The 23,814-nt window shown below is 41.9% G+C and overlaps 1 protein-coding gene across 3 annotated transcripts in view; it reads left to right on the forward strand.

The window, feature by feature from the left end:
- Positions 1 to 23,814, forward strand: part of LOC136430155 (IgGFc-binding protein-like) — a 79,420-nt gene that overhangs the window by 32,965 nt on the left and 22,641 nt on the right. For all 3 annotated transcript variants that reach the window (XM_066420483.1, XM_066420481.1, XM_066420482.1), the window contains exons 35-66: positions 392 to 518; positions 825 to 915; positions 1,107 to 1,275; positions 1,839 to 2,108; positions 2,405 to 2,520; positions 3,220 to 3,403; positions 3,740 to 3,793; positions 4,210 to 4,353; positions 4,574 to 4,707; positions 8,136 to 8,267; positions 8,667 to 8,785; positions 9,556 to 9,738; positions 10,227 to 10,356; positions 10,724 to 10,859; positions 11,181 to 11,383; positions 11,864 to 12,053; positions 12,414 to 12,502; positions 12,683 to 12,835; positions 13,538 to 13,706; positions 13,996 to 14,106; positions 14,550 to 14,672; positions 15,328 to 15,432; positions 15,749 to 15,882; positions 16,685 to 16,816; positions 17,166 to 17,326; positions 18,170 to 18,293; positions 18,517 to 18,664; positions 19,098 to 19,220; positions 19,597 to 19,670; positions 20,098 to 20,284; positions 20,740 to 20,950; positions 21,401 to 21,591. In XM_066420483.1, the coding sequence (XP_066276580.1) occupies positions 392 to 518; positions 825 to 915; positions 1,107 to 1,275; positions 1,839 to 2,108; positions 2,405 to 2,520; positions 3,220 to 3,403; positions 3,740 to 3,793; positions 4,210 to 4,353; positions 4,574 to 4,707; positions 8,136 to 8,267; positions 8,667 to 8,785; positions 9,556 to 9,738; positions 10,227 to 10,356; positions 10,724 to 10,859; positions 11,181 to 11,383; positions 11,864 to 12,053; positions 12,414 to 12,502; positions 12,683 to 12,835; positions 13,538 to 13,706; positions 13,996 to 14,106; positions 14,550 to 14,672; positions 15,328 to 15,432; positions 15,749 to 15,882; positions 16,685 to 16,816; positions 17,166 to 17,326; positions 18,170 to 18,293; positions 18,517 to 18,664; positions 19,098 to 19,220; positions 19,597 to 19,670; positions 20,098 to 20,284; positions 20,740 to 20,950; positions 21,401 to 21,591 (4,617 nt within the window). The remainder of the gene's footprint in view (positions 1 to 391; positions 519 to 824; positions 916 to 1,106; positions 1,276 to 1,838; positions 2,109 to 2,404; positions 2,521 to 3,219; positions 3,404 to 3,739; positions 3,794 to 4,209; positions 4,354 to 4,573; positions 4,708 to 8,135; positions 8,268 to 8,666; positions 8,786 to 9,555; positions 9,739 to 10,226; positions 10,357 to 10,723; positions 10,860 to 11,180; positions 11,384 to 11,863; positions 12,054 to 12,413; positions 12,503 to 12,682; positions 12,836 to 13,537; positions 13,707 to 13,995; positions 14,107 to 14,549; positions 14,673 to 15,327; positions 15,433 to 15,748; positions 15,883 to 16,684; positions 16,817 to 17,165; positions 17,327 to 18,169; positions 18,294 to 18,516; positions 18,665 to 19,097; positions 19,221 to 19,596; positions 19,671 to 20,097; positions 20,285 to 20,739; positions 20,951 to 21,400; positions 21,592 to 23,814) is intronic.

A 23,814-nucleotide genomic window follows, 5' to 3' on the forward strand; every position in this document is an offset into this window, starting at 1 on the left:
ATACGACACGTTAAATTTCAATATGTTGCCCTATCCCATATGATTTTATGTACACAAACTCATTTATATGCACTTATTTGCATGCATGTATGTATGTATGTATGTATGTATGTATGTATGTAATATGTATGTTTGTATGTATAGATGTAGTAGACCTTACGAAAGTCGCTGTACTTTTGTTTTGTCAATAAAGATTGTTGTTGTTGTGTATAGCACAAATGCTTTGATAAGATATCAAATCAGAAGAGGTCATGTGTGATATTACGCCATGTCTGGTAGAAAATCTGAATAGTAAATAGGTTGCCAGTTTATATTTCATCGCCGGTCGGCCCAAGTAATTGCAAAGAAGACTTTGTATCGTAATCTAACGGCTGCTATGTTCTTTCTGTAGTTGATCCTGGAGACTGTCCAGATGGATTCGTGCCGTATGCGTTCTCCTGTTTCAAGGCCTCCACAACTACAGGGACATATATGGAATGTGAAGCAGAGGCCGCAGCCGAAGGGAACGGTACTGGAAGGTACGTACATGATATATATATATATATATATATATATAGTAGCCTGGGTGCCATCTGATTTCTACCGGGGCTCCTACACTCCCTACCCTGAAGCGAGTGGTAACGTTACATTGAAATTACACTGAAGCGAGTGTATCCGGTAGTAATCGGATCGCATCCAGGCTAACATGACAGTGCGTATTTACCCTTTGGTGTACTCACAACACTTTCTTGTTTAGACCAGACCTGGGACAGAACAACTGTCTACTGCACTGACACGTGCTTTTTTTTCAATAACCAAATCTTTATTCTTTTGTGCACTCATAGACTGGCGATCATTCCGGACCAGGGTACCCATGACTTCATATGGACTCTGGTATCCAGTTCGATTGCTTACTGGTTTGGACTTGATGACAGGGTGAGCTTTGATTTCTGTTAGTGTTTTGTGATTGTATGCCGTAAAGGGAACCGTTGTGCGGCTTTCCATACGCTTTTCACATTAAACCCGGTATATACATGATATACATAGACTTTACATATATTGCAACCTGTAACAGTTATATGATCCAATTAATCTGCCTTTTGGTTGTTACTCCTCCCTGTTTTCAGAACGTCGAGGCCCTATTCACCTGGAGTGACGGGTCCTACCTGGGCGGCTTTACCCTATGGGGTCCTGGTGCACCTGGCGATAATGGCGACTGCATGTGCTACCCTGTCGGTACCCCCACATGGCTGGACTCACCCTGTGGCGATAATGCAGCAGCCATCTTCGAGATACGTGAGTACTTTTAAGTCCAAAGTTATGATCGTGGGCAGCTCAAGGCATTAAGCTCCCCTCTCTGCTTCATACATACCCCTATACAAGATAAATATGTAAATTTTGTAATAACTCACGTATTGAAAATGAAATGCATTTCTTACTAGAATGTAATGTATGAAAGCGAGCGTCAATCTCTGTTCAAATCAATTCAGCTTGACAAGAGATGTAAGACAATATCAAAGCAGGATACTTGATGTCATTCACAAATGTTTATGTAATGGACAAGGTATGTTATTATGTCGTCATTTGTTTCAAAAAGAGAGAAGAAGCTAGTAAAACATATAACGATATACGGTAGCACATTTGTATAGTATTATGTTAGGTTTAAATGTTAGCATTATTATATATTATCATTATCATAATTTTCTCTCATATTCATTTCACCATGTATGGTCTCTAGATCTTATGCATTTATCCCCCTGGATGAATGTGCAATAAAGATTATTGTTATCATTATTACATACATCTCGTAATCCAAATGCCAGCATTTCAGGACACATCGTTTGATTTGTTTTATTCAGGGAACCCTTGTCCATCTGGCTGGGTTGAGCGGCGCGGATGGTGCTACAAGTACTTCAAAGGTGGTCAGAACTACGAGGGCGCTAAACAGAAATGCCTCGAAAACTACGGCTCCACAATCACTGCTATCGTGGACTTCGACGAAAACGCGTTCGTGTTTAACAAGGGCGGCCCTGGGTGGGTCTCAGGAGATGCAGGATTCACTGGATTCGAAGAGGATGATGATGGTGACGAGGAGGAGGGTTGTCCTTATCAATACCTGAGCTTTGGTGGTAAGTTGTACATTGTACATTGAAATTACATCACTCTAGACTATCTTTCATCAAACCTTGCTGATTGTTTACTCAATCACGTTCGGAACGTAATGATGTCTACTCTCACCTATTCTAATTCTATCTATTCGAGTACGCGTAAGCAACTGGTTCATCTGGCTCATTTTCCTTTCTCGCGAGTCTTAAACAATATCTAAAAAGTGACAGTATGTCCATGGCTCCTTCAAAATTTGGAAGAACTTACCAAATTAATGCAGCTAGTGTTGTAAACAATTAATATTCCAATCCTCATCTAGGCCAACAAGCCCAGACCGCGAGGGCGTGCGAACACTCTGACCTGACTATCTCCTGCAGCGAGAGTTACGAGCTGGCCATCGAGTCTGCCAACTATGGCCGCACAGCAGATGGAAATGTATGTACACATAAAGCATTCCGCATGTTTAACTATTGTTTATTGGTTGACTCCTTTAACTGTCGCATGTAAATGGAACAGCTAACGTTACTCTTTGCCTAAAAATGATAAAGGAATCAACGAGGAAACAGGAAAGAACCATATGCTCGGGATACATTGTGAGCTACTTGAGTTAGAGATTGCTCTGCAACAGAAACGTTCGTATGACAGGATGACAGAAAATTGGCAAACACAAACAATGGATCAAATATCTACTTTGTAGCTGCGTTCTCGCTCGATCTTCACATTTTGCATATCGCTGCAATATGGTGTTGCATATTGAAATTCTAGATGCTTTTATTTTCATTATCATCACCAATGTTGTTTCAAGATTGGATATCAAAATCATAGTCATTGGCTTGGCTTCGCTAGCGAAGATTTCAGGGGAGTCCACTTCTGGTACATGCCCTCTGGTGGCTGATGAGTCCCACTCATCATAGTAACATACTTATTAAGCACAAAAGCTGTGCAAACAACTAGGCCTGAATCCCTACCCTGCTTCACTCTGACTACGCCATGTACATGTACAACGAAGTTGACCATTGTCCACCAAACACCTTAACCAGGAACTACACAATAAATGATCCACTAATCTAGTATAAGTGAAGGAATGAATATATACCTTCAAAATCAATCCTATTTTTTCCCCACGATTTCTAGACGTGCCCACACGCGGCTGTGTCAGACCAGAACTGTGTAGAAGCTAACAGTCTAGCCATAGTCAGGGATATCTGCCGGGATAAGTCGACGTGTACCATCGCAGCCAGCAACAGCGTGTTTGGTGACCCGTGTGTCGGAACCTACAAGTACTTGACAGTAGAATTCTATTGCAGAAAGAAGTCAGGTATGTTTTGTGTTAATGTTTTTGTTGTTGTTGTCTGTGAATGGGGAAGGTTGCAACCGTCTCTTCTGTTATCAGTTCAAGTTTGAATTAAAGAGTGGATATGTCTTACAAAATGAAAAAGTGGATTTGTAATGATACAAAAACAAGCGCCCTTGTGGTACTCAATTTTCCCTGCGCGACCACTTCAGAATTCTTTTTGCAAATATTATCAAGTTTAACTACCACATCAGTAAACGCATTGTATGTCAATGGCACAACATTTAGATGATATAAATGAACAGTTTGTGCTATTTCACGGCTGTGAAAGTAAAACAAAATGTGACTCTCTTCACGCAGGTCTGTGGCGAAGAGAACCATGCCAGCGGTGGCTTCCCTACACATGCGAACTTGGTAGGTCGCAATATATCCTAAAAGTAAAATAAGAAATGAAAAAGATTGAATGAATCTACTTCTGATAGTCTTATGCCTTGTATCTTGTCATGTAAGTTTTGTACGTGCAAGGTGTGCAAACTGTAACCATCGAATTGGGAATGCGACAAATGAAGTAGATGTAGTCTAGAATATGAATGATTTTCTTCACTTTCGTATAATAGGGAAAGTATGAGATGCGAAACTTAAGAAAAGGATTAAACGTATAAAACTGGCTCGTGCGTTGTAGAGAGCTAGCAGACACTGGGAAATGCCTGGTACAGTAGCGCATGATCAACTGTTTATATGGCAAGAATTGATACCCCGCGTCTGTTTCTATTCTGTATATCATGAAACAGTTGATGCAATGTCTTGACGATCCCTCAATCGTTTCGCAGATGTGAACGAGTGTGCTAGCGGTGATAATGACTGTGATGACAACGCCGTGTGCAGCAACACTCCCGGCGGCTACACGTGTGCCTGTAAGATAGGATACACCGGGGACGGTATCAGCCCGGACAGAGGGGGCCAAGGATGTGTCTGTACGTATACTCAGGCATTATACGTCACGTCAGCATTATACGTGCTACGGAGGTTCCCAACAAACAGTGAAACACATTGCAGTCTTTCTCGTTCTGAGACCGTATATTTGTTTGAATCCAGTTTGAAAAGAAAATAAAGATAAATTAATTGTCATTGCATTTTACGTCAAGTTACGTACCATACTATCTGATCAACACTGTTATTTTTTTCCATTTGCAGCTCGTGGTCTCTGTACTATCTGGGGAAATACGCACGTGAATACGTTTGATGGCCATAGCTACACATACAATGGGAAATGCTATTACGACATGGCAGGATTCGGCCTAAATGTGGAAGGCCTTAGGAAGTGGCGGGTATGGATGTCTTGATCGATATCTTGATGATTTAGCCATTGCAATATAGGTTTCCCAGCTCAATTCCAGTCAGTAATCGTAGACATCCCGAATAGCTTTGATGTTATATTATATTTATAAGAGACTATCAAGACTTTTGCTTATTGCGTATTTCATTTTTCTCTAGCTATTGTTACTCCGGGAAGGAGGTGTGACCTCCTTCTGGGGTATTGGGATTGCTTTTGCTTGCGCGTTCGCAGCTATAACTGACGTTTTCGTCGTCGTATCGGTGTGTAACTTGGCATATAGTGTGCCTGGTTCGGCGTGGGGATGCACAATAGCTTTGTTACACCATAACTACTTTAAACGTCAATCCAATATCGTAATTGCACCCCTATAATTAATGCTATGTCCCACTGCCCTGCCATAGGGACCATGTTATAATCCGTTATGCATGACTGGAATCCTTCAGGCAGATACGGGGTACAAATCTTCCTTACTTGCTGTGATCGTATAGTCACTGTTACATTGAAAAATAGACAACGTGCATCACCACACGCATCCTAGGAAACGATATACCAAGTTACATACCAATGCGGCAACGGGAATTGTGAGTTTTAGCTGCGAACATGTGCCTAGTGAGCTTCAGTCTGTGTATTAAGTATGCCGTGTCCCTCGCAACTCGCATACCGTATGTGCGCACGGGACGGACGATGTATTTTTGCGCACAGTGTGAAAATGGCAAATCTCTGGACCTTCAAACTTACCACACTTGTAGTTTATAATACGGAGGCTGTGACAATGTAAATAGTTTACACAGTGGATGAAAGATTGGTGCGAAATATCCCTTAGAAAAGTGCGCGCGCCAGTGTCACTTCCGGGCGGTTAGATTTGGTGACCTTTGACCTTCGTGAAATGTTACGATAATATAAATTAGCCTTTGTTATTGCAAATAACTTGTTAGCTATAGATCAGGATGGCCTGCAATAAATTGTGGAAAGAGGATTTACTGCATATTTGTGATTTCTGATACATCTTAGTTGTAAGGCTGAATGGTTCGTTGATAATTGAAAAGGGGCCATCTAGATCTAATTTTGTGACTTTTCCCGGAATTTCTAGATCCCATCTGTGCCATGCTGTAAAAACATACTTTTCAGCAGGTTGACCACTCCTGTATTGAAAGAAAAAGATAAACAAACACCTGTTCTCTACTTGCTCTAAAACAATACTTGGACTGAGCAGAGATGCAATTTTGCTTGCGCGTTCGCAGCTATAACTCACGATCCCGTCGTCGTATCGGTGTGTAACTTGGCATATAGTGTGCCTGGTTGGGTGTGGTGATGCACAATGTTTTAGTTACACCGTATCTGTTGTCGATCAACTGTCTCCATCCACTTCAAACCAAACTCTATCAAATGCAGTCAAGCTGTCATCGCAGAAATCACTCGCTTACAAAGCAAACAAATTACAACAACACATACACCACAGTCACAACCTACAAACCATACAATCGCATTCCTAAACATACGCTCCTACCTCAAACACCTAGACGATGCCAAAATGACCAAAGTTCTCCAAGATGCCACAGTTGTTTGCCTTGCTGAAACATACCTCCATCCTAATTATGCACTGTCAACAAACAACAACATAGCACCGCATCTCATCAACATCCTTCGTAAAGAACGCCAAGGTCATAAAAATAATAGAGGTGGACTTATGATGGTATCAACATATCCACTTAAACTAGCACCCGAGTTGAAATCATGCACTACCATAGAACATCTGTCGGCAACCATTAACATAAACAACACAAACATTCTGGTTTGTGTCATGTACTGTCCACCACCAATTAATATAACCAAACTTAAACAAGACATAATTGCCATAATACGCTTGACAGACACCAACATTCCAACGGTAATTTGTGGCGATTTCAACGTCAACCTACTAAGGGACAGCAACAGAAATCAACTACTACAAACAATGACAGACCTTGGATTTCAACAACTAGTTACACAACCAACAACGGATTATGCATCTCTGATTGATCATGTTTATGTTAATTCACACCTACAAGCAACAGCTACCGTCAAGGACTGCTACTATTCTGATCACGACATTGTAGAGATACAGTTACAAATCTGACATTGCCAACGTTCCTTCCCAAAGACATAATAATATCTATGCCTATGACTACAAATGACAATGAATACAACGTAAGCTCTCGGACTTCGAAGTAACCATCCATGACCAGATGCCATTACGACTCAACGGTGGACGCCGAATCAACCTTGTGGATAGTGTGGGAGAACATAGAAATGTATGTATTTGTCTGTCAGGACGATCTGACATTGTAACTTAACATGGTGACTACCCAGAAGTTGCTCAAAACTGATTAGAATAGACAGTCCCCAATTATATTGATATCGACTACCATTACCATCAGCGACTAAACTCATATAACCACAAACCGAATTTACTTAACGAGTTCCGATAAAAATAACAACTATCCTATCTATGTCATGCTATAATAACATACTACTTAGCCGGTTGATACCTCCTGTATTAGAAGATAAACATAGACAACAACCCCTTCATTATATGCTATAAAACACTACTTTGACAGTACAAAGATGCAATTTGTGTGGGTCAATATCTATATTTCTCTAATATCCGCTTATCAAAACCCTGCACAATTCACACCACGCACCACATACCACCCAAGATACCGTTAGCCTGAGTGTCGTTCTGTTTCCTCGCCAGGCCCCAAAAAAAAATAACAGTAATACCACACCTTACATCAATATCCATATCACGCATTTATCTTACAACTAGCAAAGTCAATATCAAATTAAAGTAACAAACGCCTTCACAATGTACAAACTATACATACTTCACGGAGAATTGTGTCCTACGGACTCTTGTTAGTTTTGGGTTTATTGCAATTGGCCACCAAGCTTTGTTATCTTTGCCAAGAAGATTATGTTCTGCTCAGCGTTCGTGTGTACATGTGTGTGTGTCTATCCCTATGTTAACTCGATAACTCGAGAATGCCTGGACGGATTGTCATGATATTCGATAGGTGGGCAGGCCTTGGTGAGACCTCAAAATGATTAGATTTTGGGTCTTTCATACCTTGAACAACTTATGTAGAGAAATTGATCCAATGATATGATTTATGCAAATGGGTCATTATTGATATATTATCATGAGGTCGTTATATATATATGTTCTTAGAACTAGGAACTCAGATTTCGCGATCCATGATATGTTTCGATTACAAAAGCGAGTATCAATCAGTCAGTCTGTTGACCCCGGTATCCCTCTTGAGATTATCTGCTATTAGGGTGGTCCGCGGAGGACAAACTGTGCGTTTTGTTAAAGTTGTTTATAATGACCGTTTTGTTTGTATGTTTCTGAAGGAAATACATTTTTTTGGTGTTTTCTAGGTGGAGGTCAAGCTGAAGTCTCGCACCAACAGCGATTCATCTGCAATCGATGAATTATTCATCTACATAGCCAACAACGTCTATAGGTTCACTCGGGAAGATTCAGAACACAGTAACATGCCAACGTTTCGGGTAAGCAATGGACTAAGTCGGCGGAAACATGTTAATTAGCCAAACAGACGCCGTTTTACTTTTAGGCGCCTAGTAAGAAACAATCGTTAGGGTAGTGATTGCTACACAGACGGTCCCAATCAAGCGCTGATTACCTTGACATGAATACCTTCAGCTCAAGAATACAGTTGTAGACAATGACAACTGTGACGTGAGGTGTTTTGAATACTGAAAAGGAATAACCACGGCAAAAATTGTAATGATAAACTGATTACATGTATATGTACTTGCGATCATTGTGATACTTGTGAGACCACCTATTAGATAAATCAAGTATATCGCTACAAAAGTAGTTCAGTGTTGTCTACAATATAATGGGGTATATTGACTATTTTCTCTTTGTCTCTGTGTCTCTGCTAGAGAAACGATATGTACCACAATACACCAAACTACTTTGCTGAAAACTACGATCAACGACTCAAGGTTTACCAACGGGGGTCCGACTTTCAGTTATCAACAGAATTTGGACTAGTTGTCTCGTAAGTCTTTCTTAAATGATTATTTCATTGAGATTAGATGTTCAAAGTTGCATATTCATGGTACATCATTTGTCCGTGTTAGATGTTTGCTTGTTTAAAAGGGAAACGGTGAAACAAATAGGACTTTGCGTTAACGTTTGTGTATCCTTTTCGTAAACCAATACCAATTTCCAAGGAAGCTCTTTGCTATGTTATTACGCGTAGGCGTTTTCAGAATTCAATCTTCGTTAACAAATCTTGAAAATCACAACCACTTCAAATACATGGCTGGCAACTGAATACACAATGGGAATTTTCAAAAACGATTGATCTTCGAGTTGAATATCTATAGTAAAAAAACCTAGCATCTTTTCAATCGATTTAATTGATATAATGTTGTTGTGTCTTATTTATTGTACCAATTGAATGTATATTATCATGCCCTGTTCATATATCTACCTATGTAGGCCAATTCATATGCAACGCTATGCAAAAGCGAGACAATGTAATACATTCCTGACGCAGCTTACTGTTAACGTTACTTACATCTTGTTCTAGAGCATTAGCATGCGCACTATAAGATAGATTGTGTCTACTGTTATTCATATATTACACTAGTACTTAGAATTGTTAGATATTAGCAATAGTTCAATTGTCGTGTTGCCATACCTGTTGCAATTGCCGTGCAATAACGTTCCTCTTCTTCTGTATATTTTTACAAGTGTCTCGATACTTCTCTAGATATTAAGGAGACAGCATACTCACTATAGTTTTGTTGTTTATACATACAGATACAACAAGGACCACCGTCTGCAAATTGTGATTCCAGAGGCGTATAGAGCTGCAGGAGTGGCCGGGCTCTGTGGAAACTTCAACGGAGATCAGAGTGATGATCAGACGGGGAGGGATGGCACCGCATCATCAGATGTGGCGACATTTGCGGACAGTTGGGATTCCCGCCCAGACCAAACAGAGTACGACAAATTACTCATCAATCACTCTTACATCTCGTATTTAAAATGTCTCTAGCCTGATTTAATCATGCTTATAGCAGCCGCCCCGTAACCGGTCAGCCCCGGACAGCTGGAGTTCGGGTTATACAGACTAACGCCTCAACATCCAACGTAATTCGCACTAGGGTCTTTCATGAACTAGATACATTCCAAGCTTTCATTTCTTTAAGTTACTTTAAATAAGAAACCACTTGGGCCTGAGGGAGCTTAGGATGTAAGCCTCAAGCGTCAAATCTCTGCACGTAAAAGACGCGAACACACTTATCGAGAAAAGTAGAGTTGGTCCAGTGTGCCTAGCTAAATACGCAAGCCGCAGCATGTGCATTTGCACTCCTAGCAAACGGAAAATCGTCATGCTTCGTCCTTAGTTTGAGGTTCGGTCGCTTTACCTTTTTGAATATGTAAATATCAAGAGCACCAATTCAACTAGCATCTTTGTACATTCCCAGCTGTACTGACTCGACACCAACAACAGATCCGCTGACTGGTTGCACCACTGCTCCGTTCGAGACTTTGTGCGCGGTGTTGACTGATCCTGCCGGTCCTCTCGCTGGCGGCCATGCCTATGTACTTCCTCAGGTAACGATTACACGACTACGCTGACTTAGAGGAGGACTGCAGCATCTGTCAAAATGAATGTTAAAGTTGTTACAGAATATTGATGTTAAAAGTTGATATTGATACTACTTCTTTTTTGTCATCTTAAATTGACAATTTAACCATAGCTTTGAGTACTTTTTTCTTCAACCTAGGTTCACCGTTTTTTTTTACCATCTTTAGAATGAGCAAAAAATGGTTGTTCACAAAAGACACGAAGATATCCGACATTATGCACCAAAACAGTCGGAAAATATTAATCTAAATCGCTGAATAAGAGTCGCAATGTGTAGACTTCGTAACAAAAGAGTAATCTGGATGTCGTATTTTTAAAAACATTTTGATATAGGTTGCATATCAGCGCTGTCTGTATGACTTGTGCGCCGAAGGAGCAGACTTCGTCTGTAGCGTCTACCAAGCCTACGTCCAAGACTGTGTCACGTTTGGAGCAAGCTTTGGGGACTGGAGGACTCCCACAAACTGCCGTAAGCTACCACTAGCATCTAACTAAAAGCTAACTAAAAGATACATCTTTAACACTTGCTTTTTTTTTTACCACAATCTGTTGTTTTGGAACGTGCATTTGACAGTCTCAGTCGGACACCAGAACCATTGGCCCTTTGGCCAATTAGAGCGCGCGATTAGGTATCATTGATATATTTTGTCGGTCAACCAGTGGTCAAATTTTCTTTGGCCCGCTTTGAAAGTGTTTCAGAGCCAAAACAGTGCTAACCCGACGTCAGGTGGTGAAAGTGTGAGCCTGGCGGCACTCAATAAAATGCATTCTCCTCGCGTTTCTCCGACAGCATACACCTGCCCGGAGAATAGCCAGTACGCAGTGTCTACCAGCCCCTGCCGGGCCACCTGTGCTGAGCCCGATGCCCCCGCCGCCTGTGGCCTTCCTAACGCAGAAGGCTGTGAGTGTAATGAAGGTTACATTTGGTCAGGGGACGAGTGCGTGCCCAACCCGTCCGGATGTGGCTGTCTTATCGATGGAGCCTACTTTAAGGTGCAATAGTTAACTCACGTTTTTCGATTTGTTACGTGCCTTTGCCGTCACAACGTACATGTTAATGTAATGTACTATCTATATAATTATGGAGATTTGTTGAAGTACTAGTGTTAATCAACTTTTTCGAAGAATTTGGCCTTAGTTAAGGAACAATCGAACCCGTGGCGTAACCCACTTGATCTTATGATTATTCTCGTGCTAATTAGGCTCAACGTTTCTTAGTATTGTACTCACGTTTTCTTTATTCATCGGTAACATCATGTTTAGAGGAGGTAGTAGTATAGGGATATATATATATATATATATATATATATATATATATATATATATATATATATATATATATATGTAGCAGATGAATCGTGAATGTTAGTGAAGTTCCCTCAACATTGACCTTAGCTATACTCTGTTCTCGGATAGATTCCCAATCTTGCTAGTGACAGCAATAGCGCTGACCCAAACTGTATCTATTTTCAGCTCGACGAATACCGGGTGATGGGGGAATGCGAGATTCGCTGTCATTGCTCAGCCCCCAACGTGCATACCTGTGAAGTACACGATTGTGGCGAGAACGGGTTTTGTGCGAGCGAAGAAGGCCAAAAAATATGTAGATGCCACGAAGGCTTCGTAGACAACAGTGAACGTCAAGATGGCACAATGTGCGACTGTAAGTACGCCGCTGAAAGTAGATATACCAAATTGAATGTCGATAGCTGAAGGTGCAAGTACTAAATAGTATACCTTGGCCAGAAAGCTTTAACTTATTTTGTGTGATTGGTACTTATTCATTTATTTCATGTTGATTTTAAATGAATGGATGACCAAAAGCTCTCTGGAATTAAAGATCTGAAGTTTGTTACCGGCCAGTACTTTGATCATCATCATCGTGGTCATCGTTCACTTCTCTATCAATAACAGAGCGTTAATGAAATTTGCCTGTCGGTGCGGTTTGCCACTCATTTTGTCCTTCAAGTCTGACGTAGTTAATTTCAATAAGTTAACCTTGAGACAATCTGCTTATTTTCAGGGGACGCTTGTGATGCAGGCTGGGAGTTCTTTGGCAGGTCCTGCTACCAAATACCCAGAAAACGCACAAACAATTACAAGGCAAAGCAGGTAGGCTGTAGTATAGAGTTTTGTTAAACATTAGATCTTAAAAACATCAATATAATGTACTGTTCACCACGCGTCCTTCCTCAACCTTGAACCACTTCCTAATACAAACAGCCTGCCTGTACATACCATCAAGAATTTATCGATCAATTCCATTGACAGTCTGCCTTTTTATTTTCTTAGTACTGTGCGAATCTACATCCAAAAGCCATTCTTGCCAGAGTGCTCGACCAGGAGATACATGACTTCCTCATAAAGATAATACAGCGGTCGAGGAGAACAAGGTTCCCTTTCCGCACGGGCTGCGATGCCACTGTTGTACCAGGCATATACCGGGTAAGTGTAGGCGATTCAGCGTAGCAGTTGTTTATGTTGTTTGTTTGTATTGCATACCCGGTAAACCACCTCAAGGCGTAACACACCAAGTTTGTACTGAAGAGTACAAGCTGCATATCCAGACAGATTTTGTATGATCCACACACACTGGGGAGGACCCCTACTCTTTTCAATAAGTGTGGTGGGTTCTTTTACGTGAACGAGGTGTGGCTCTCCTAAAACATGTGACTCCCATTTTACGTCCTGTTCGAGGGACGTCCCTAACTGAAGCTACGTACTCATTTACACCTGAGTGAAGTGAGGAAAGTCGTGTAAAATTAAAGTGCCTTTCCCAAGGGCACAACGTCAATGGGACAAATCAGGGGACCTCGGATTCAAACCCAGGACCTCTGGGTTCTGGGCCAAACACCCTGCCACTCCGCCACCGCGATGCCAGATGGGGTAATGTTCTACCATTACGATGCGTGGAATAGTAGTCAGTCACCCACATTAATTGCTACGAAGTGCTGAGAACTCTCCCTGACTTTTATCAAAACCTTTGTTGTTGTCTTGACATTGCGCATGAAAAGGGAAATTATAAGCAAAATTAGACAGCTGTGATCTTGAATTAGTACTTTATGAAAAATTTTGTCGGCAAGGGTGCGACTCATATCGGTTATAAAAGAAAGCTTTCTGGCAACTTTTTTCTCGTCACACCCACAGTGGTCGGACCAGTCCCCGCTCGGAGATTTCCTACCTTTCGTAGCCGGTCAACCAGATAATGCTCCTTTCTACAAAAACTGCGTCAGCTATGCACCTACTTCGTCAGGCAACGCTGGCAAATTGGAGTCTGTGTCTTGTAGAGGCGGATCATTTTTTGTGTGTGAAATCCGTGAGTACATTCTTACATGTCTGCACTTGAAATGGCAAATTTGTGTTAGAAATGCCCGTCTGCTATATTAATATGACATTATGTTTTCGAACGTTGGGAGTTGTTCATGGTACCCTGATTTACGTACAGAACGACTTTTCCCCACGATTTTGCCTATAACATTGTGTACTAGGGCAGTAACTGCAATATCCACGTATTCACTGGAGATCAAACCTGTGGTGCCAAGTGGAGTGAGAATAAAGGCATGTAATAGATGAATTTGTTGAAATGTGTTTCTTTTTTTATATAGCGCGAGTTTGCCCAGCACTTTATGTAGCACAGGAACGGGTGGATGGTGAACCATGGTTCTGCCATAAAGTAGGCTGCGCCGACGCTGGCAATTGTAATGAAACAAAAGTTGGTAAGTTATCTGCTTGATTGATATTCTTTTTAACCTTCTCTTCATCACTAACATTGATTGCAGAAGTTGAAGTGTGTGATACATAATGTGTATTTTTATCTGTATAGCCTGTCTAACCACCTTCGTCCTCTCAACACACACCAAATATGATCACAATCCATTCAGAGGTTCTTGAATTATGCTTACTACAAATATCTGGATACAAAAACAAACAAACACACACACACTCACAGACATACACGCACACACAACAGTATCTCTATTCTTCATGGAGTTTACAGTGCTGTGCGTCAAGTTCAACTGCAATCGAAATTGAAGATTTTTGATATACAATGTGTATTATTGTAATTTCCTAAATAAATGTTTCATGATATGACGACGAATTTACGGACTTGGATCACAGACGAGATTTCAGAATGCATTTAAAACTTGCTTCTCAACAGATATTGATGAATGCGCGATTGGAGAACATGATTGCCACGCTGAAGCTTTCTGTCTGAACAACGATGGGGGTTATACCTGTCAGTGTATGCCGGGGCGAGTCGGGAATGGCACACACTGTCAACGTGAGTTTTGAATTGTACATATTCTATATAGTTAACAGTAGCCAGTGTTGTTAAAGCTTGGTAAAGATACTCATTGTAGTCACCACCGAAGCGGACGCCTTGTAATTTTTACGTGCATGAAATCCTCTATATACATACCGAGGGAATGCAGGAGGCAAAGTGATGCATGTGAAGCTTGTTGTGGTTTCGAGGATGAGAAAAACGTCATCTGATCAGTCAAGAGTTACACCATACTACTAGTATGTAAAGCGCCCATCTCACTGGACCCGCGGCACGCTGGCGGCGTCGCTGCGTCCTTAACTGGATTTGTATTAGCCTTGACTTTATAATGATAATATCATTCAAAACGTACACGTATGACCAAAAAGACAACAAAACACACAAAGCTTAACAAGATTCGTTTTTTGTCGATGAAATTCGTTGAGTGTTTTCTCAATTCGATCGGCCGCAGCGACGCCGCCAGCGTGCCGCAGGTCCAGTGAGAGGGGGGCTTAACAGAAGTCATTGGTTTTCCACACAATCTAAACGTGGATATCTTTGACGTCAATACATTTACATTATGTAACACTTGGCTCTTGCAATTGTATCTAGTAGCATTCTAGGTGGAGGTCCACTTTCTTTACTACAACAGCAGACTTATTTTGTCCTGTTGCAGGGGCTAGTCTGTGTCAGATATCAGGCGATCCCAATCACAGAACCTTCGACGGAGCGTCTTTCAGTTTCCAAGGAACCTGTATATACACCATGGTCAAATACGACGGTACGTACTATAGTTACTATAATGGTTATGGAAGTAGAAATTTGTTAATTGTCGCCGTGACAATGGGGGTATTGTAATCAGTTAGCGTGTATGTTTTTTGTTTTTTTTTCATTGTCTGTGTCCACATTAGGACAGACAGCCAGGATATAAGGTGTGAATGATGCAATGGGATATTTCAAGAGCTGGATATGTATTTTTGTAGACATGCAGGAAGCGACTCATGACAACAGCAACATGTCTGGGTGTAAGGAATATCCATTTATAGCTCGCCAGTTTAGTATGTCACATTAATGTGGAACCGTCTCGGGATTTCTAGGATCTGGAGGCAGAAGCTTCGTGGTCGAGGTGGGAACCGAGCACCGTGAGCACGACACCTCGGCCTACGTCCACTACGTCTCGGTGACGTTTAATGGACATAAGGTGGAGCTTCTCCGCGAGCGAATACTCAAGGTAACAGGGTGTTCATGAGCTTCACATAACGAACACATACTATATTTAGATTGATAGTATCCTGTCTACAAACACTACATGTAACTGATTCAATACCTGGGGTGCTAGTTTTTTCCCTTAATCAAACCCGATAGGACTTAAGTCCTGCTGTATTTTGTAATGCAAAACCCCAGTGTTTGTGAATAATATAGATTATGAAATTATTCGTTTCACAACAAGTTACAATGTAGCGTGCGTAGTCCAGTGGCTAGCAATCTTGCCTCTGGAACTAGATGCCCCCGGTTCGATCCCGGCTGTGTCGCTCACCCGACATGCACGCTACAGGAAAGGGTCGCAGTCCTTAGGACGGGACGTTAAGCCGTGGTCCACTGTTCATTGTGCTTGTCGAAAAGAGCTAGGGGAATTTCCCCGTACAATGAACCTGTAAATACTGTACATAGCGTCTGTCCTCTCTGTCATGACCAGTGGAAGATTAGCTCATCTGTTCATTGAGTTCATTTGAGCTAAACTGGTTCGAGATCACTTTCTTTTCTTTTTACAAGCCTTCTACCAACAACCAACAAAAAGAATGACAGACCAAGTCTGTCACCGTTGTGAAAAGTGCATTAAGATGAGGTCATAGACTACCAATGCACACGATAAATGTTGGTGACCTAGGTGTCAAAGGTCACCCAGGTCACGTGACTGGACGAGGGAGTTGTAGATGGGTGGGACTTATCATATCACACCATGTCATGTAAAACGATATTGCTTAGACCCACAAATACTTTATATGTGTTTTGCCGTGTCCTCGTCCTTGCAGGTTGACGACATTGTCAGGAACGTACCGGCAAAAGTCAGTCGTTATCTCACGGTCAACTTCTTCGGGAACTATATCATAGTGGAAACAAGTGTTGGTCTCAGGGTGATATACGATGGATGGCAGCTAGTACAGGTTAGTCATAGAATGTTAAGATAAGAGGTATTGTTAACTATATAAGGAATAGATGGACTCAAATGGAATAAAACATGGTGTATCGGATTTCACTTTTCGGTCAGACAACAACGCTGAGAGTTACAATTGTAAGAAGTTCATTCATTTATAATGCAATACACAATACAAGTATCATGTGCCATGACTTGAGCAAAGACATTTTTACGCTGCCGCTCTAGCACCAAAATTACTCATCCCGTAATGCTAATTTACAGATATTATACATTTCTCGACAGCAACGCCATATACACATGTCTCTATAAAAGTGTATCGTTCAGTTTTATAAAACATTTCCTTTTCTACGCTACAGGTGAAACTACCGACGGATGACTACTTGGGCGAAGTGGGTGGTCTCTGTGGCAACTTTAACGGGGATCCCGACGATGACCTTGAGAAGCCAGACGGCACACAGGCCACAACAGTCGCCGAGTTTGCTGAAAGTTGGCTGAAGTCGGGCGAAGATCCGGCCAGGTTAGCAGTAATCTTTCATATTCAATGCAATGTCATAACAACATGTCCCATGGTGGTGCAAGTAATGACGCAATTGTAAGCCGTAAGCGTTCGCGTCATATCTCTGCACGCAAAAGGACCCAACATGACCTGGGGTGCTTAGTTAAAACCGCTAGCCGTAGCGAAGTCGCATTGAACTGCCACTGGCTACTGGGAAAAGCATTATGCTACACCTCAACTGAGAATGAATGCTTTCCCTTTACCGTCATAAGAAACAACTGACACAACCCTACAGAAACGTATGTCACTGTTGCATGTAGTGACCCTTCCCAATACAGGTATTAGTGGAAGGACCCCGGATGGAGGTTAGAGCCCCAGAAGGGTGGTGTAGCCCCAAGGCTGGTGTGGGTTACATTGTCCTGAGGCGGTTGCGTTGACCGGGTGGGAATAAACGGGTGTGCATCGTGATCTCTTGCTCTTAGCGACTCCTTTGAAAAGAACCGGCATAACTGTCCTGATCACGTCGATCAGTATTTTTGGAAGGATGGTTTATTGCACAACTGATAACAAAATGAGACAATATCAATATTTTGATTTAGTCCATGGGCCAGAACCCAAAATTTCACATATCATATGACAGTGATACTACAGTGATACTTCAAGTACCTTTTATGATTATGATTATATGTGTTGCAGCTGTATCAGTGGAGTTTCTGTAGCATATTACTTCATCCTGCTAAACGGTAAAATAAAGATCAGCGAATAGACTCAATGAGGTATTTTATCTTGAAACAGTTTCGAACAAAAAGTAAGCCTTATTCTTTTTATAATTGAAACATCACGTTAAATTCTCTTACACCGAAGCTGCGGGCCTCCTGCTGGCGACCCTCTGGAAGGCTGCGATGTAGAAGCAGCAGGACTCCGCTGTGCTATCTTGCTGGATGAAAATGGACCATTTGCCAATGGTTTTGACACAATAGACAACGGGGTGAGTGGTGATACTGCGGACCATGTTTTCAAGAGAGGGATTTTTAAATCTAGATAAGCAACGGCAATAAAAAAAACATTTAAAATATGATATTCCCATAAGGTTTTTCAATATCAGTCAACATTTTACCGTGCACCAAATGACATGTTTCATATGTTTATATGTGTTAGAAAATGTGTTAGTGTTAGTCTTTTATAATTCATTATCGTTTGGCTTCATTCAGATCTATTTCGACGCATGCGTCCATGATTTGTGTGTGTACTCGGAAGTACCAGATGACACCGTCGTCTGCTTTAACATGGCAGCCTACGCCGCCATATTAAGTGAGGTGCAAGTTAAGTTACCCCCCTGGAGAAGCGAAGATCTTTGTCGTAAGTACTTTGTCACATCTCTCTCTCTCTTTCTCTCTCTATCTCTCTCTCTCTCTCTCTCTCTCTCTCTCTCTTCCTCCCTCTCATACCTAAGTATCACATTGTCGTGCATGTACACTACATCTGTAGACATATTTTTTTTCGCAAGCAACTGATAGCTGTGAGCATTGTTAGAAAATATAAAATGGCATCAAGATACTGGATGCATTCTCACAATTTGTAACATTACGCTGGTCTTCCACCTGACGCTAAGTTTCTGTTTGATAATAATTTGTGTGAATATATCTGCATATATATGATATAATATGAACATAAATTATGAGCACACGCACACATACATACATACATGCATACATACAGTGTATCAATATTTAGTTGTACAGTTTTGTGGTGTATATATATAAGTGACATGTTACGTTTGCCCATTCTGCAGCCTTAACGTGTGGAGAGAATGAACATTACGATCCCCACGCCACCCTTTGTACAAAAACGTGCGCGGAACCGGAGCCAGGACCGTGCGTATCCCCGACCCGGCCAAGATGTGTGTGCAATGAAGGTTTGTATTTGCTTTGATACATATTTTCCCTGGTGAAAAACTGATTTTACTCTCCACAAATTCCTATCTAGCGCTCTATCACAGCATGGAATTAAGCAAAGAACATATGGAACCACTATATACAACCAGCCAGGAATTTCGGTTACGTTGAAAATTCGTATTTTCTGCATGACCTTGTTACGATTTCAACACCACTTGTAGATTTCCAAATGTTTAGTTTTTTCTTCTTTTCAAAATCTCTTTGTTTGAGACCAAGCTTCACCCCACCCCAGACCTACAATACCGCCTTGCTTTCTTGGTTAAGCCCTGTACAACCTTTTATTGTGTGGAATTGTGGTGATTTGTTCATGTTTGTTTATTTGTTTATCACTCTAAGGTTACCTACGAAGCGGTTTAGAGTGCGTTCCTGAAGACCAGTGCGGATGTGTGGCACGCGGCTTTTACTACAAAGTATGTGTTGATAGTTATTTACAGCATTTCAACTTAATCTATCAGCCGTAGCAAATGACATGCCAACAGTTCCAAATGTCCAAAGCTATTTTGGTTAGAATGCGGTTAAGCTATACACGAAGGAGAATACATTTCCACAGAACTGATTGCCCCAGAGACGTCCATGAAAATGCAAAGTAAAATACAAATTTTGACTAACCGATGTTTATATTTGATTATGAAACATCTTTGCAATGGTCATGTAAATTTGCCTCCGATGTTTTGTATTTTGTCATACATTTTGCAACATTTTTAAAGCATATCTCTTGAACCTAGAGGTACCTACATATCAATATTTTATGTCAAATACATGATAACATGCTGAAACGATGTACCATCCATGTCAATGGTTCCCAAATGCCCTCCTCAAATTCCCATTCTCCTACAGCTTGATGTACCTTGGTACGAAGACAATTGCCGTAGATGCGGATGTGGGAAGAGACCTGACGGTACCCCGGTGATCGGTTGCCGGGCAACAACCTGCCACAATTTGGCCACCTGTAGTGTGAAAGATGGCGTGCAAGGCTGTCACTGTAACGACGGACTGTTTGGAGATGGAGTTGAAGTCTGCGCACGTACGTGTTCATCGTATTTAACAGAAGCCACCAAATCCCATCCTGATTTTTCCACGTTTACAGACAAAAAAAAGCTACTGCCTTCATAACATTACAAAACCCACACATTACAGAAAAAGTAGGATCTTTTGTCGTGTTGCAGAAAAAGAAGTCAAACCCAACAAGTATGAATTTAGAGTGAGTAATGTCTGTTGGTCATCTCGTTACTTGCAATTGGCCTTTGGGTAAGAATTTGAAAAAAACGTAAAACTACTGTGATTGAAAATCTTGGAGGGTCTTAAAAGAATAGATTACACACATGCTTGCCGTATGTTCCATCTTTTCACAAACACTTAGAGCACAGTGCGACAATAGGGAATCTTAAAATAATGCGTGATTTGGAAGCGATAAAAGAGCTTCATGACAACATTACGACATTTCATGTGATGATTTATCCTTCCCTTTTCTCCCAACAGCTATACCACCGCAGTGCGGGCCCGACGAAGAACTCGTGAGTGGACGATGCATCCGGGTAGTAGAGCGCGGATGGACGTGGCTGGAGGCCCGGGCAGAGTGTGAAGCTGTTGGCGGCCGTTTGGCCGTGATCAACTCGGAACATCTTCACGGCCTCGCCGTGAAAATAAAGAACAGGATCAGCAGAAATCACAACTTTTGGATTGGATACTTGTAAGTCGCGAACATGTGAATAACACATCGTATGATTTATCATTTTGGTTTGGCCTAGACTATTGCCATAGCGTTGACAATGAAAGTTGTACGTAGTGCATCCATGGTCCGGTAGCAATCTGTAGGACGTATTTTATGTAGCAGACGATTACCATTAGTGAATTTCAAAGTGATTACCATTAGCAGACGATTACCATTAGTGAATTTCAAAGTGATCGCAGGTGAAACTTTAGCGTTCCTATCTAGGCAAATATCAAACTACTTTGATTTGTATTGACTATCTATTAAGCATGTTGACCCGCATTCCAATTCAATTTCAATTAGCAGCGGAGACAATGTTTTAACGCTTCGAAACAAAACGGGCGTTTTGTTGAAATATATGATATGAAACGTATCGTATTATGATACCGTTATTCACCGTTAACGTTGCCCCTTTGTTGCATCTTCCAGTAAGGCCGAAGGCGATGGCACGTTTTACGGACTGGACGATCTGCCAATGGGCTGGAGTAAATGGGCCCCGAACGCGCCATCGCCGGACGGGCCGGGCTGTTCCCTGTACAGGTCCGACCGGGACCACGCCTTCCCCAACCTGTGGACTGACTGGGACTGTGAGACTCGTCACGGCTACATCTGTGAAAAGGGTAGGTTCTGTTTCCCCCTAAAATCCCTAAAGCCCCCCCCCTCTCACTTGTTGGCGACCTCGCTGCCACCGAGCGATTTGACACCACGCGCGCTTAACGAATTTCATCGATAAAAAACGAATCTTTTTACGATTTATGTGATTTGTTGTGTTTTAAGTCATTCTTGTACGTTTTGGCATGGTATTCCCATTGTGACATTCCCTAACTTAATTCAATCTAAGTCGCCAGCGCGTCACGGGCACAGTGAGAGGGGGGCTTTTTTAAAGTCTACTAAATTTACCAATGGCATCGAGTTGTTAATGAAACTGTAGGTTTTGTTTTCCTCCCTAAATTCCCTTAGTCTGCTAATTAACAATATTGATACCGAGTTGTTCACGAAAGTGTTTATTACACCAGGGTTCTCCTTAATTTCCGTTGTAAATCTGAAAACCGAATCTAATAATTATTTATGAATCATTCTGTACAACAACGTAAGAGAGCATTGATCATTTTACCTTGCATTCTGATGATACTCGACTTTTCAAGGCGGGTTAATCTCCTTGTGATTTGATTTGATTTGAGTTAATTTATTTCACTGTAAATCTCCTTGTGTACGTTGTCGTTACAAAGTGATGCACAGTGAAGCATTCCCAAATCACTGCACGAAATCTGGGGTTTACCAAACTTACCATGGGTGTGTAAATTCTCGGTAAATGTGACATGTAACATTTACCCACAAATACCACAAATTTACCCGATAAAGCTGTGTAAATATCGGGTAAATATCCGTATTGCAGTAAGTCATAGGCCGCAGCACAAGCTTTTGATAACCCCTTACCAGTTAACAGTACCAGTAAAGAGTCCCAGTTTAAAGGCCGAGTTAAGGGCCGAGTTAAGGTCCCAGTTAAGAGGCCCAGTTAAGAGGCCCAGTTAGGAGGCCCAGTTAAGGTCCCAGTTAAGGTCCCAGTTAAGGTCCCAGCTAAGGTCCCAGTTAAGGTCCCAGTTAAGGTCCCAGTTAAGGTCCAAGTTAAGGTCCCAGTTAAGGTCCCAGTTAAGGTCCAAGTTAAGGTCCCAGTTAAGGTCCCAGTTAAGGTCCAAGTTAAGGTCCCAGTTAAGGTCCCAGTTAAGGTCCCAGTTAAGAGACCCAGTTAAGGTCCCAGTTAAGGTCCCAGTTAAGGTCCCAGTTAAGGTCCCAGTTAAGGTCCCAGTTAAAGTCCCAGTTAAGGTCCAAGTTAAGGTCCCAGTTAAGGTCCCAGTTAAGGTCCAAGTTAAGGTCCCAGTTAAGGTCCCAGTTAAGGTCCCAGTTAAGAGACCCAGTTGAGGTCCCAGTTAAGGTCCCAGTTAAGGTCCAAGTTAAGGTCCCAGTTAAGGTCCCAGTTAAGGTCCCAGTTAAGAGACCCAGTTGAGGTCCCAGTTAAGGTCCCAGTTAAGGTCCCAGTTAAGGTTCCAGTTAAGGTCCCAGTTAAGAGGCCCAGTTATGGTCCAAGTTAAGGTCCCAGTTAAGGTCCAAGTTAAGGTCCCAGTTAAGGTCCCAGTTAAGGTCCCACTTAAGGTTCCGGTTAAGGTCCCAGTTAAGAGGCCCAGTTAAGGTCCAAGTTAAGGTCCCTGTTAAGGTCCCAGTTAAGGTCCCAGTTAAGGTCCCAGTTAAGGGCCCAGTTAAGGTCCCAGTTAAGGTCCCAGTTAAGGTCCCAGTTAAGGTCCCAGTTAAGGTCCCAGTTAAGGTCCCAGTTAAGGTCCCAGTTAAGGTCCCAGTTAAGGTCCCAGTTAAGGTCCCAGTTAAGGTCCCAGTTAAGGTCCCAGTTAAGGTCCCAGTTAAGGTCCCAGTTAAGGTCCCAGTTAAGGTCCCAGTTAAGGTCCAAGTTAAGGTCCCAGTTAAGGTCCCAGTTAAGGTCCAAGTTAAGGTCCCAGTTAAGGTCCCAGTTAAGGTCCCAGTTAAGAGACCCAGTTAAGGTCCCAGTTAAGGTCCCAGTTAAGGTCCCAGTTAAGGTCCCAGTTAAGGTCCCAGTTAAGGTCCCAGTTAAGGTCCAAGTTAAGGTCCCAGTTAAGGTCCCAGTTAAGGTCCAAGTTAAGGTCCCAGTTAAGGTCCCAGTTAAGGTCCCAGTTAAGAGACCCAGTTGAGGTCCCAGTTAAGGTCCCAGTTAAGGTCCAAGTTAAGGTCCCAGTTAAGGTCCCAGTTAAGGTCCCAGTTAAGAGACCCAGTTGAGGTCCCAGTTAAGGTCCCAGTTAAGGTCCCAGTTAAGGTCC

The sequence above is a fragment of the Branchiostoma lanceolatum genome, chromosome 3 (assembly GCF_035083965.1).
Source record: "Branchiostoma lanceolatum isolate klBraLanc5 chromosome 3, klBraLanc5.hap2, whole genome shotgun sequence".
NCBI classification, from domain to species: domain Eukaryota; kingdom Metazoa; phylum Chordata; class Leptocardii; order Amphioxiformes; family Branchiostomatidae; genus Branchiostoma; species Branchiostoma lanceolatum.